The sequence below is a fragment of the Citrus clementina genome, unplaced genomic scaffold (genome assembly GCF_000493195.1).
Source record: "Citrus clementina cultivar Clemenules unplaced genomic scaffold, Citrus_clementina_v1.0 scaffold_8, whole genome shotgun sequence".
Classification (NCBI taxonomy): domain Eukaryota; kingdom Viridiplantae; phylum Streptophyta; class Magnoliopsida; order Sapindales; family Rutaceae; genus Citrus; species Citrus x clementina.
Window position 1 is genome coordinate 8,427,768 of NW_006262022.1, and position 14,412 is coordinate 8,442,179.

General features: G+C 35.9%; 2 protein-coding genes across 3 annotated transcripts in view; one reads left to right on the forward strand and one right to left on the reverse strand.

The window, feature by feature from the left end:
* The first annotated feature begins 1,074 nt into the window (after positions 1-1,074).
* LOC18034603 (proline-, glutamic acid- and leucine-rich protein 1) lies at positions 1,075-10,330 on the forward strand. 2 transcript variants are annotated; one of them, XM_006423564.2, is made up of 13 exons: positions 1,075-1,465; positions 1,829-1,945; positions 2,744-2,808; positions 3,447-3,552; positions 4,341-4,412; positions 4,980-5,039; positions 5,168-5,297; positions 6,162-6,355; positions 6,502-6,686; positions 7,143-7,270; positions 8,113-8,396; positions 9,038-9,284; positions 9,432-10,330. In XM_006423564.2, exons 1-13 carry the CDS (start codon positions 1,208-1,210, stop codon positions 10,142-10,144), a joined length of 2,559 nt encoding a protein of 852 aa, XP_006423627.1. In that variant the 5' UTR covers positions 1,075-1,207; the 3' UTR covers positions 10,145-10,330. The 2 variants fall into 2 exon arrangements, with proteins under 2 accessions (XP_006423627.1, XP_024034729.1); XM_024178961.1 differs by lacking the exons at positions 1,075-1,465; positions 1,829-1,945; positions 2,744-2,808 and adding an exon at positions 2,820-3,257.
* Positions 10,331-11,767: 1,437 nt separating this feature from the next.
* The window catches only part of LOC18035429 (translocase of chloroplast 132, chloroplastic), a 3,660-nt gene continuing 1,015 nt past the window's right edge, over positions 11,768-14,412 (reverse strand). Inside the window, exon 3 of the mRNA XM_006423566.2 lies at positions 11,768-14,403. Within this exon, the coding sequence (XP_006423629.2) occupies positions 12,022-14,403 (2,382 nt within the window). The 3' untranslated portion in view covers positions 11,768-12,021. The remainder of the gene's footprint in view (positions 14,404-14,412) is intronic.

A 14,412-nucleotide genomic window follows, 5' to 3' on the forward strand; every position in this document is an offset into this window, starting at 1 on the left:
AGAAAGCTTTGCAATCCGCATAGAACTACTTTGATACCAATTGATGATGCAAAAAACATTAAAATTTGATTGATAGAAGAAACTAAGTTTCTGAATATTGAAAATTTTGTTAGAAAAGTTTGAATTACCAAAACTAGGGTTTGGGCCCTTTATAATAACGTAAATTTATCAAAATAGGCAAATTCAAAGTATAATTTTAAGAATAAAATTCTCTTAATGTAAATAAGAAATTCAAAAAAAAGCAGTGCCTAAATTCGATATCTAAAAAATAAAAAATAAAAATCCTAAAAGAAATAGGAAAAATAAGAAAATATTTTAAGACTTAAAATTGACTAGGAAAGAAGTAGAATTTTTATCTCAACCTTGGGGTGGAATAGTGTAAGTGATTTTAGATTTGATTTATCTCATCGCAAGCTCCGAAACAATATATCATACACCTAAGTTATGACCTCCAAAAAATATCTTACTTGTCTCATGTAATCATCCTACATCATTTATCAAATAAATTCGATTATTTTTAAAGTTTATAATATTTTTAAAAATAAATTTTATTAAATATTTAATTAATTCTCTACGATTATTTTAAAAGTTATAGTATTACCAAAATAGCCAAAAGATAGCTTGATTTTATGGAGATAGATTATTAATTCCGAATAGGACAATGCTAATCCAATCAAATTAATTAAAATCAAGCCATAAATTGAATGAATATCTTAAAAAATAAATAAAGGGAAAAAGACACTAGGACCTATAAGATTTACTTGAATCATCACATCCACTCTTTTAGTTTTAGAAATAATCACATAGATCCATATCCTTTAATTACTTTATTAGTTTCGAAACTTGATGGGTTTTTATGATAATTAATCAAGCACAGGAGTATCCATGTAAATATCCTTAAAAGACACTACGACATATAATGTTTACTTCAATCATCACATGGACTCTTTTAGTTTTAAAAATACTCACGTAGATCCACATCCTTTAAGCACTTTATTAGTTTCAAAACTTCGTGGCTTTTTATGATAATTAATCAAATACAGGGGTATCCCTATAAAATAACCCTAAAATAAGTTATTAAATTGATGATTCGCCTTTTTCTAGTTTGAACTAAATTGATGATCCGTTAATTTCTTTGGTATGGGGCTTAACAAAAGAACCCTAAAACCCTAACTGGGACTGTGCTTCAGTTTCAACATTGCCGGCCATGGATCATTTCAAGAATGTGTACGATGTCAAATTGAAGCCTCGTATGCTCAGAAATTTGATCGAAGAGCATTTTCCTGAAGAAACTCAACCCACTAGGATCCGATACGAGCTGTCAAAAATTGCATTTCTTATAAGAACTCACAAATTGTTATCAGAATCTGCTAATGATTCGATGGAGAAGAAGCTTGTTGATAGCTGGAAATCAGCTGTTGATGAATGGGTCGTTCGAGTTTCAAGTCTTGTTTCATCTAATATGGTAAAAATCATTGTTTTGTTTTATTATATACTTAAAATCTTTTTTTTGTTCGCTTCATCATATGTTTTTAAGATGAAAAATGAGAATTTCAAAAACCACACTGATTTTCACTGAGTTAGTTAACTATCTACAGTTTCTGATCATTGTATTCAGCAAAATTAATATTGTGCAGAGGGATACACTGATTATTATAATTTTGCAATTTCTAGTTAGCATTTTTAGTGGGATGCTATTCTACTTTTAAATCCATTTTTGGAGTTGCACCAGGGAATTTATTTTGAATTTAATATTATTCAAATGCAACTTGAATGTTTCTCTGTCTTTAAAATCTTCTGTTGAATGCTTATCTGTACGTCTTCGTAGCCTGATAAATGTTGGACTGGAATCTGTTTGCTTGGATTGACTTGTCAAGAGTGCAATTATGATCGTTTCTTGGCATCGTACTCAGTTTGGTTTAACAAGCTTTACTTACATATTCAGGTAAGTGATATAATTTATTTATTTTTTTCTTGTTGTGCATGATAAATGATCTTCTTTTTTTATGTATGTAATTGGCTGTCCTAGAGTATGATGATTGAAAATCACTTGATAATTAACATTTCATTGGACCAAATTTCCTTCTTTGATTTGTGCTGACCTAATTTAGTGAAAGAAATAAACTTTCAGCAAAATTGCTTTGCTTTTTTAGGATATATCCTTGATAAGTATATTCTATTGACTTTACTTCTTATTTATGGAGGAAAAAGATAATTGTTCCTTTTACTTTTAATAGTTGAAATTCTCTTTATTTATTCGCATTTAAATTTTAAGAATATTGTAAATGTATGAAGTGACAACATTTGATGAGATACTATAGTTCTAGTCTCAAAACTGTATAAACCATTAACATCGTTGACTATGGCACTAACTTCTAAGATGGTTTATGAAATATTAAACATAGGGTAGTTCTCATCTTCTGCCTTTATTATGTATCATTATGGTATGTGAACCTCTTATTTTATCCTTCTACAAGTCAAATGCCACTAGTGAAGTTTTTGATTTCTAGATATGAGAACCTGTAACTGGTGAAGTTTTTGATTTCTGGATATTAGAACCTGTAAATGTTTGAATAATGCTAGATGTAAGAAATTGGACCTTATTTATGAGACCAATTTATTAATGAAAATTTGCTTGCATTAAAGAATTTGATGTGTCTTTGTTTGTTTCGAAGAAATATTGTTATGTCGATTCTAATCTTTAACTCATGACTGGCATTATGATGTCATTTGTCTCAATCAGCAATCATCAGAATCTCAATTTGTGAAGGTGGCTTCTTGTCACTCAATATCAGATCTGCTTACAAGGTTAGATTGCTTTGTTCTTCTCAATGCATTCATTCACACGAGATTTACATTTACACGGCATCCTTTTGGGCTTATGTTTCAAAGTATTTCAAGCTCTTTCTTTCATCCATTGCTCATGACTTAAAATAATAAATAGATTATCATAATGAGGAGATTCAATTAGAGCTCCATTTGGCCCAACTGGATTTGACAATTTACTTAAAAAAAAGGGAAAAAAAATAAAAATTTTAGATGACAGGTGAGGACCTAGTGTTAGCATTTGAACTCTAATATGTCAACTGAGGATTGAAGGCAAAATGTACTCTTGGAAGCCATATTAGATGTGGAGGTCCGGGAACTTCCTTGATGCACCGCACAGGTAAATATGGAAGCTGGGTATCCAGAAAGATATTTGGGATAGATCTAGACACTAAGCAGGGACTGATTTTGCATTCTTTTGTGAACACCAGGTCCACTCTTGTTTGCTTCATTTTCAATATAATATACTATTTGCTTAATTTTGAATATAATATACTATTTGCTTCCTTTCAAATGGATTATGGCTTGCAATGCTCAAAGTTTCCTTCCAATATTTAAGTCTGTTTTCATCTGTTACATCTAATTACTTGACTCCTGGGATTATTTCATTCATGAAATAGATTGGAAAAATTACCAAATGGGAAGAAAGATGGGAGTTCTCTTGCTGGAAAACTGATTCAACCACTTTTGAAGCTGTTAAATGAGGATAATTCAGAAGCTGTATGGGTAATTTCCAATTTTTTATATTTGTTTGATAAAATTTTTCATTAGGATTTTTTTGTGTACTTTTTGCTCGGGCCATCAATCTATACTTGAAGGAAAAATGACTGCTAATATGGCTTTCTATCATTCACATTATAGAAATTCATGTTGTCAGTCATTTTGCATGACTTTTGGACATTCAGGCTTGAAGTCCTATGCTAAAGTACTTTGTTAGGAGATCTAAAAGTCGCATTGCTTCCTAGTAGTTTGTGTTTTCTTCATATTCATGTTTTTCCATATTGCTGCCGCAAATGGATTGATGACTTTCTGTTGGAAGATTATGATTCTAAAGGGCAAGTTCATTTTTATTTGAGGCCTTTATTGACCTGCTCTTGATGCTGTAAAAATATGTTGAGCATCATATTGTTACGTTGATGGAAACGCAATTGGATAAATCAATTGCCTTGCCTTCTTTTTTTCATCCAATTGCCTTACTTTCTTTTTCTCAGACACAGATATGAAAAAAGACAATCACAATTGTGAATGCATGATGTCGACTCCACATTTGACTAACCATGTGTACCCTTTTTAAATTGGTAGGGTTAGGACATATGTGTTATCTTTCAGATTTTGGAAGGGTTTTTCAATCTTTTGTATCATGCCGAATTTAATGTGCAATGCAGTTGTTAGTCAATTGTTTTCTCTATTGGTGTCCAAAATAGGATGAAGATAGATTTTTCACTGTTGCTGCTTTGTTTATCTCTTTCATGGCCTAGTTTATTGCCTAACAGGTCCACCTTTTGGCCTTGCAGGAAGGAGCAGCTCATTTATTTTGCACCATTTTAAATTCTTTTCCAGCTTCAGTTCGTCAGTATCTTGACAGTGTATGATTTTATACATCTCTTCAAACAATGAACTAGTGTTGCCGACAAGAAGAATTTGTTATGATATTTAGTTCCAAAAAATTATTCATGGTTCCACCATAGTTGAATTTTTACCTCTTAATGGATCGTTTTTATGCACCTTATAAAGAAAACCTTGATTAACGAAAGCAATTTAAAAAAAAAAAAGGCATCATGGGCTGAATAATGACTACAATACCACTGTACCCAGAAAGTAAAATTTGTTGGAGTAGCTTATCATTATAGAAGCACATGGAAATCATCAAAATTGAATGGTTAATCACCAATGGTTCCCTGGACATATTTCATTTGTGTTCCATCAGAGGCATATTTGACTCTGCTCTATAAGAAACAAGCCTAACAAAATGCCTAAAAAGCTTGGTTTGTTGTTTGACTGGACACTTGTTCTAGAAACCTCAGATTGGTTTCTAATTTTATGACAAAGCATCTTATTCACAGGCTGAAGTTATCATTGCTTCAAAACTTTTATCACATTAGATTGGATGGCTTCTGGGTTGTTAGTTAATGACAAAGGCATCTTATTCACAGGCTGAAGCTACCATTGCTTCAAAACTTTTATCAGGAAAATGCAGCGAAAATATGATGAAGGTAACGTGTTTTTCTTCTTCTTCTCCTTCTTCTGGTCTAGCTTTCTGGCATAAAACTAACAAGTGAATGCTGCGGATATGAACCTTTGCTGAATTTGTCCTGTCTCCTGCTTGGTGTTCTATGTTCAGAAACTTGTTTATTGCCTAGCATTGCTTCCAAAAGCCAAAGGAGATGAGGAAAGCTGGTGTTTGATGATGCAGAAAATCTTGTTATTAATAAACAGTAACCTGAATGATAGGTTCCAAGGTTTAGAAGAAGGTACATAGTAGTTGGTACTTTATTTGCTTCCATTAGTGTTATGTAACTTGTACTAATATGTCTTTTTGATGCTTAAGTCTCAAGAGAATTCATTTATTATTGGAAATTGCCTATGTGATTCTACTCTAAAAAACTATTAGATTGAATTGCTTTTACATTAAATAATAACTTATTTTGTTGCAATCCATTTGTACATAATAGTTTAAAATTCTTCATGATAATATAACTGTCTCACAACTTATATGCTAGCATTTTATATATGTTGATAATCTGAACTTCGTATGTGATATTAGTTACTTATTGACAAAGGATCTAATAGATCCTATCATTGTATTGTTTATAACGTTTTCAGATTGAAAGCATATAGTTCATGGATTAATATTTTGAAAATTTTGTTCATTTTGATTTTTTTAAAAAAAAAATAGACAACAGAAATTATGTTATAATTGTAAAGATTTATTTAATATTGATGATTTTATCACAACTTGTCATTTATTTAAATCAGTAAAAACTCTGTTTGCATTTTGATTCATCTTTCTGTCTCAGTTTGGTTCTCAGCCTTAAAATTGAAATTTGTGATGCAAATCTCTATCTTTATCCATATTAAGTGGGAAGGAATATCAGGTCAATGGTTATTCTGGATCTGTTTTGGTTGGGCTGTCTTAAATTCTCTAAAATGAGCTGAAACTTTTTGTTTGTTTTCTACAACTTTTAATACTTGTTTCTGGGGATGCTTTCAAGTAATTTGGTCCACCGTTATACGTCCTTTTCTTTTATTCAACATTCATCTTACAGTTTTTTTTGAAGGAAAATATATATGTGTATGTATAAATTACTTAGAAACTCGGTTTGCGATTCTTGCAGAAAATAAAGTTACTGAAGCTGTTAGAGCATTGGTCCCACCTGGTAAAGATCCTCCACCTCCCTTGGGAGACCATATGTTGCTAGGAGAGGCTGTAGATGATGCAGCAAAGAGGTCTGAGCGGCTGACAACTTCCAGTATCTCCATGCTGATATTTTGCTGTTCTACAATGCTTACAAGTTCATATCCTGTTCGGGTAATGACTGGTGTTTCCAAATAAATGAGAATATTTTATTAATTTGTTGATGTAATTACCGAATTTTCCTTTCTTTTATATTTCGAAATATTTAGAATGTGAATGGAACCTAACATATCTGAGAATATTAAATGGTCAACTAATAGGTGAACATCCCTATTCGCCCATTATTAGCCCTTGTTGACAGGATGTTGATGGTTGATGGTTCTGTACCTCGTTCCTTGTCGCCCTTTATGACTGTGATGCAACAACAATCTGCTTGTGTAGAACTTCCAGTTTTACACTTGTACAGTTTGGAGTTACTGGCAGCAATTATAGAGGGTATGCACAGGTAAGCTATAGCATGTTTCCTTATTTACGTATTTGTTTTCCATTGTTTCTCATTGTCTCTTTGCAGAAGCCTGTTCTTATTGCACAAATTGATCCAGATTCTTTTATTGAGGCTTTCTGCAAGCATTGTTCTTGATCAGTTTTGCCTAAACATAATTTTTTTAATTCGGCAATTCAGTGTTGTGACGTTGCATTTCAAGTTTGCTCGTTGCATGTGCTCCCTCTTGAATTCATTGTTCATTTCTTGATTACCAATTGACTTAAACAGAGAACTTTGTGGTCATTGATTAATCTCTCTTTGTGGTCATTGATTAATCTCTAACTGATGAATATAACAATGGATCAGATAGAGGTTATTGATCATTGACTAATGTTTAATATTTCACTTCTATTTGTTAATTTGCTGAAAGAGTTTGATGGTTCACCTTCACCCAAATTCTTTGTTTTACTTTTGCAGTCAACTATTACCACACGGTGCTTTTATCCTTAGATTAGTCAAACAATTTTTTAAGAGATGTGCGTTGCCAGAGCTAAGGAGAAAGCTATACTCAATTACAAAACTTTTGCTCTTATTCATGGGTGCTGGTATGTAAGCATCTCTTTAAATATTTTTGCAGCGGTTTACTCACAAGTGCATTTTTAGTGGAAAATATGGACAAAATAATAATAGTAATTGAACAAATCACTATTACTTTTCGCACACAGCTACTAAATTATGAAAAAGTTACTATTTGGAGTGGTTCTAACCATAAAAGAGTATGATCTTTTTTAACTTGAATATTGGTTTAGAAGCTCTGTTTTTCTATGTATTTGACGAATGGGCGCTGATTATCTGAACAAATACCACATTTTCAAGAGGCCAAAAAAAAAATAATAATTTGTTCACACATGTCAAGCCAAACAGATGAGGGATTAACCTAAGCTGAAAATCCATGATTTCATCAGCACACTGAACCAAATGTTAAGTCAATTGGAAAATGGTGTGTTTATTCATTTTACTTGATATGGGGAGCTCTAACTTATAAGCCTCTTGTTTTTGGCTGGGTCTACTTGTAATCGTGTTGGCATCTATTTTCTTTTGCTGCATGTCAAAAAATGGAAGTCTGGGCCTCTGTTGACGTTGGTGCTCGTGCATGTTTGTAAATGAGCTTTTTGGTCATTTGATTTATAGCAGCACTCCACCTGTGATATTTAATTCTCTCTCTTCGAAACAAATATATTCTGACTGTTTTCTTGTTCCTTCACTTATAATATGCTGTATGGTTATGCTTATCTTATTGTTTTCATTCGAAAGCTTTGCACCCTACTCTTTCTGTTTAATTTGAGCTTGCTTTTGTTTGAGCATAGAACTTCTTTTACCTGTTATTCCTTACATCTCATGCAAATTGGAGCTGGTGGTCTTACTAACCCATTCGTATTCTGATCAGGAGTGGCACTACCCCTTGCAGAGGTAGTTGTGGATGATGCATGTGCTGATTTGAATCCAGTTGCTGATGAGAATGGCTGCACAACTTCCAGTCCAACCTTGAAAGCTGCTTCGTTGGTACCTATGCAATCTAGGAGGAAAAGGAAGCATGGTGCTACTCTTGGTTCTTCTGAGGGGCAACTTGAAATAACTGGTTTGGGCATGGGAGTATCAAAAAACCATCCTGCATCTCCAATATCTTTGAAGATAGCTGCACTGGAGGCATTAGAAACTCTTCTCACTGTGGTATGTATATAGTAGGCATAGATATAGAGAATTTCTTGCCTTCATGTATCAATTTTGCTTGAGATTTAAGCCACCCTCTTCTTATCCCAAAATAATAATAATAATAATGATAATAATAAAATAAATTTAAAGAAAAAGTCTCATATTTAATGAGCAGTAGTAAAATGGAATTATTTTATATAAGATTGATCTTGTTGGATTATGCATTGTTCTCACTCCAAACTACGAGTTTTCTTTCTTTGAAGTGACAAAAAATATGGAATTTGGTTTTTCTCAACATTAATACCAGTTCCAAGTATGTGTTCAGGCTACCTTACATCTTGTAATAGAATGATGATCATTGAATTGAGCGCAGCTCAATCAAAGCTCAATAATACACTCATCTAAAAGCTGCAGTCGTCTGTTCGCAGGCTTTGTAAGATCCAGTAGAATAAGCAATGTGGCATAATCTAGATTATGTCTTAGCTTGGTCATTTATGCATGAACTTAGAAAAATAATGCATTATTTCAAATAATCATTTTTGCTCTTATCTCCACACAAGGAAATTATCAAATTCCTTATGAAGCACTTTGCATTTTTTTGTATGTTTCTGACCTAACATAAGTATTAATTAGTTAAAGAACTTTTTAATGTTTCACAGGCTGGTGATTTGGGATCAGCATCCTGGCGACCAACTGTTGATCTCCTTTTGATTACCATAGCAACAGATTATTGTAAAGAGGGGTGGGGCAATGAGGAGAGTCATAGTACTGCCTTGCCCGATGATCCAATCATAAGCTTAGCGGATTTGCAGCTTTCAGCATTACGTGCACTTTTGGCATCCCTCCTTTCCTCAGCTCGAATGCGTCCCCCACATTTTGGCAGAGCCCTTGAGCTTTTCGGAAAAGGTAATTTTTTCTGGAAATTTACATGTGGTAACGTCACTTCATCATGATGGGAACAACAATGGCAATTTACACATGCTCCGTTCTCTTGGGTTTACCATATGCAACATAGTTTTCTTAGCACAAATTGTTTGTTATTGGTTTCTGCAGGCAAGCAACAAGCTGGTAGAATGCTTGCTGGATTTTGTGCCAGTGCTCTACTAGCCTTGGAGGTGCTTATACATCCTAGATTCCTTCCACTGGAACGTTTTCCTTGCAGAATTCTAGAAAATATACACTCTGGTGGTCAGAAGCAAAGCACTAGTGGCATGCATGGAACAGGACAGCGTGCTTCTGACTCTTTCGACGATGACTTGTATGAGACATGGTTTGGTGATGGCCATCCCACTGAGATTCCAGTGCATGGCCCTGGCGAGAATGTGGCTGGTTCACCTGGTACAAAAGTTTCAGAGAGAAACAATGAGGAGCAAGCAGGTGTTGGGCTGAGAAACAATGAGGATGAAGCTATGGTCGAGTCACAACATTTTCAGGAACTTCCATATTCAAAAGGTGTCATAGATTCTACGGTTGCAGGTGATCTAAAACTCCCTGAAAGGGAAACTGAGGCTGAAAGGGAAACTGAGGTAGCAGTACCAGAAGGTGGTTTAGATGGCAAGAGTCATGAAACAGCATCTAGTAAAGATTTCATAGCAGGCAAGGGTGATGGGTTTGCTAAGGTAGGCGGAAATGCTCCCACAGCATCATATGCTGAGAAAGGCAAGAAACCTGTTTGGGATTTGGATGATGACTCATCGATGGATTCATTTCCTGATATTGTAGATGTGGATCCAGATTCTGATGCCGATGGTGACGAATCAGGATGAAATTTTTGTAATTAATGTGATAGTCCAAAGGATGTTGTTAATAGATGTTTGCTTTTTTAAGTGGTGTTTAGAAGTACAATTAAGCGGACCATCATCCGTCCCTGGTTTAAGGTGGATGTATAATTTTGACCTAGGAATTTTTTTGTTGATCGTTTGCAGTAATTGCAAACTTGCCCTTTTGTTCAACTTAACGCCCTTGTCCTCAACCATCTCATCGAACTTCGATTTTGTGGTTTATAATATATATTGTATTTTGAATCATTAGTTGGCTGCTTGTGCTTTCGGACGCTTATCACACACACACACACACACACACACACACGAATATGATACGCTTCAACTAATTTGCTTCCAAGCCTAACATGCCGTAAATTTGTTACCCAGATGGCATGTACTTGAAGTCTTCTGTTTGACATAGTATACTCTCAAGTTGGATTTTGTCAAGCAAATTTCAGCACCAGTACCAGCAACTCCTATTCTTTCATACATAATTTACAGGTCAGACAGGCAAGTTCAATAGTTCAAAGCATGGTAAAACTCTTAATAGAAAAATTGTTGGCATTTAGTAGGAAGAAATTAACTAATGGTAGTATCTAATTATTAGAAGATACAAATAGAAAACCAACTTTTGAGATTCAGAGACACTGCACATGGATTTCTAGGCACTTGTCAAAAGCATAAAAGGACACAAGCTAAAAGACAGTGCAAATGGATTTCCAGGCACTTATCACATGCTAAGGAAAACTACTTCAAGTCAAGCAATTGTCAATGTCTTTGAACACAATCAAAGCTTCATCTTTTAACTACCAAGAGACCATTGTGCACAGGCATCTCAGTTTTAAAGACTCTGCCTACCTTGTCAAAATGAAAATTAAAAAATTACTCAGCAACAACAGTGAATTTAGTATATACCTAGGCTGAACAGCAACACAATTATTCCTAATAATAGCCAAAACTAATCAACAGAAATCTAATTCAAAAAAAAAATCAACAGAAATAAACACTAGAATCCAGGTAACTAATTGCCACATGCATTCTAATAACTGCCACACATTAGACTCCACAAGCTTCCCTCCTGACAGTCAACTTCTCCACAGTCCACATTCAGACAATCTATGACTAGACCCATCCCACTTGGCTGCATGAAGTATTCTTCAATAACCAGAAAATAAATGAACAAAAAAGGGGTTTCTGTTAAGCACAGCTTGAGATGCACACACTACATGAATCTCTTGTGATAGCAAACCACATATTCAAGATTATAAATGAAATTTCAAGCATATGTTCAATGTGTCCCTACATCACATGGAAAGAGCTGGAGGTCACAGTTCTGTGAACATTTGAAAGGATAAAGCAGGACCATAAACAGAGAACTGAAGTAGGAGCATTGAGGCAAAATCCAAAACCTCTGGACTGTAAGATCTCTCAGAAACAATAAAAGCAGAGTAGATGCAGGTAATGCGAAAAAATGTGACGGGAATCAAATAAGCTGCGACTTTCAGTTTATATGTGTAAACAGAATTTATTATAAACCAAGTACAGAAAAACTGGGAGCAAGTGATTAGCACTTCTAACACATGAATAAATTTCCGAATCCATATAAAAGTGGTAAAAACAGTAAACTGAAAAGAGGCATGACTTAATAGATAGAAGCATTTCTCAGTCAATGGCTTGATGAGAACAAAAATTACCATATGCAAATATCTAACAAAGAAACTACAATCACTATAACCATAAAAGACAAATAAAAAAGAAAAAATAAAATAGGAAGTCAGATTCTTACTTTCACTCACTGACCATAAGAAATGGCTGTGTCAAACATTTTATCCTATCACCATAAGGCTACAGCAAGACATTATACAACCTACTAGCTTTCATCATTGTCCAAGCTGCATTTGTTGTGAATAACCCAGCAACTTTTTCAATAGGGGAATGAGGCCAATTAAAGCTAACTGAAGCTGCTCTGAGCTATTTACACGAATACTGACTTGCCCTGCCCCTCTATTATTCAAATTGGCGCGGCCAATCATATTTGTTGACCGTCCAATCGGTACCTGGGACTGTATATTGCACCCAATGGCCAGATCTCCATGCCAATCCATGACAGAGAGCCCAAGAGTTGTCAGCGAACGACCAAGAGGATAGTCTGCATCTCTTAACTGAGCCTCCAAACTGCCACCATAAGCAACATCACTACGACTGGTCATTGCACCACCAGTCATAACTACTCTGAATCTTTTATTCACGATCAATTTGTCTTCAACTTTCACCCCAGCTGATAACGAATCACCCAAGTGAGTAACTGAGAGACCAGCCATTGCCTTATTCTTTCTAAAATTACTAAACCTTGTCTCACTGCGCAGTGTATAAGCCAAGTCTTTGCCGACAGTCTGCATATCAAAACCTAATGATGTTGCTTTCCCTTCCCCATGCTTTAGAGAACTGACTACTTCCATTTGAACATTGGCATCCTTTTTATCCTTTGTAACCTGACCAGAAAATGATATGGGAATTTTGTTTTTAACAACAAAGAGTCTTTCTGCATTTATACCTTCATAACCAACATCATGATCCCAACCATGGGTTTCCAAAACAGGCCTCACAAGCCACTGGTTGGAGGAATCTAGATAGCGATAACGGTGTGTGGGATTATCAGAGTCAAAAGAAGCAGGTAGGGCCAAATCTGGCATAGGAACGGGCACAGATGCTGCACCACCGCTTTCTTCTTCAACATTTTCACTGTTGTCACTAGGCAGATCCTTAGCCGCAGCTGCCATTTTCTTCATCATCTTTCGACGCTTTTTCTCTTCTTTCAACTGCTTCTTCATAAACAACTTTTCCCTATATTCTAACTCATCAAAATATGCCCTCTTCTGAGCTTTAGTAAGCTTAGCCACCTGGGCTTTCGTCAAACGTTTAAATGGTGGCAATTCATCAAATTCTGACTCGTCTTCAGATTCTGATGAATCATCCAAATCATCATCTAAACTGTCCTCATCACCAAACTGCTCCTCGGGCAGTTTAACTTGTGGTCTTGATTGGAGAAGGGACGAGAGAAGGAATGGTAATGGAGGTGCCCGTGACCGAGCACTGAAAGGCTTCCCAGGTGGAGTATCTTGCAACTTCAAAAGTGTGTTTGCTTCAGCCAAAATTTTTGATGCAAAAGAAAGCAATAGTAAATGAGGCTTCCAAACCTGACCATTTGGCAATACTCTCTGCCCAGCCCTATTTGTTCTACAAGCAGAATGATTCTCCACCAATGAAACGGGATTCATCAGCCTCATGTCCCCAGCTGCCTGACGAATAGCTTGCTGAACAACATGAGAGCGTTGGGTCACGAACATATCATAACTAGAAGCAGTACCATTTGGACCGTCAGGTGGAGCAGATGCGGCATGAGTCAGAACCACAATAGCATTAAACCATATTGAAGGTCCAAATATATCAGTAATGGTTCGTAATAGAGGCATGTCGCTAAAGTCCCTATTTTGCATGTCCAGCCTATCAAGATACAACACAATATCTGGGGGTGTTTTCTTGATGAAACGCTTAACAGAATGAAGGATCTTTTCATTCTGGCGTTGATCTGACCATGAAGGCAGAAGGCCTGGTGTATCAATGACTCGTACCTTAATCCCCTGCACAGTACCCACAACATCCTGAACCTTCTTTGTACCCATCTGAAAAGCATCAGTACCAAACTTAACTTCATCAAATATTGAATTTATGGTCGCACTTTTACCAACACCTGTCTTTCCCAGCACCATAATGGTACAAGAGAAATCAAGTGGTTCCTGCCCAGCTGCCTCAAGTTGCTCTGCCATGGCACTTGCACGGTCAAAGCTGAAGGCACCAACACGACCTCCATTTCTACCGCGCAGCTGCTCAGCTAATCCCAATCTGTACAGAACCTGTGCCACAACAACATTATGTGGGGTTTGCCCAAGTCTATGAGCAAGCCGCAAGAACTTCACCCTGATCATCTGAAGTTTTTCACGAGTTTCATCATACTCCTCAGCCTCCCCATTGCCAGGGTCTTCAATTGGCTGAGTTTGTGTATGGGATATAGCTCCATTTACACGAGGATGCTGCACTACCCGAGGAGCAGGTTCCAAAAGTGGGGCAGCACGCCCAAGACCAGCTGGACGAGCAGGAGGGTTAACAGGCATTGTAGATTTTGCAGCTGAAGAAGCAGGCTGTGGTAAAGGTTGTACGTTACATTCTCCTGTCACTTGAGTGCTACTCCTCTTCCAGCACAGCTGGCGCCC

What these genes read in the sequence shown, in the direction of transcription:
- LOC18034603 (XM_006423564.2), top strand. Translation starts at nt 1,208, where the DNA reads ATGGATCATTTCAAGAATGTGTACGATGTCAAATTGAAGCCTCGTATG. An exon ending in ATATCAGATCTGCTTACAAG is followed by an intron (nt 2,809 to 3,446) that starts GTTAGATTGCTT and finishes TTCATGAAATAG; the next exon opens with ATTGGAAAAATTACCAAATG. An exon ending in TAGAAACTCTTCTCACTGTG is followed by an intron (nt 8,397 to 9,037) that starts GTATGTATATAG and finishes AATGTTTCACAG; the next exon opens with GCTGGTGATTTGGGATCAGC.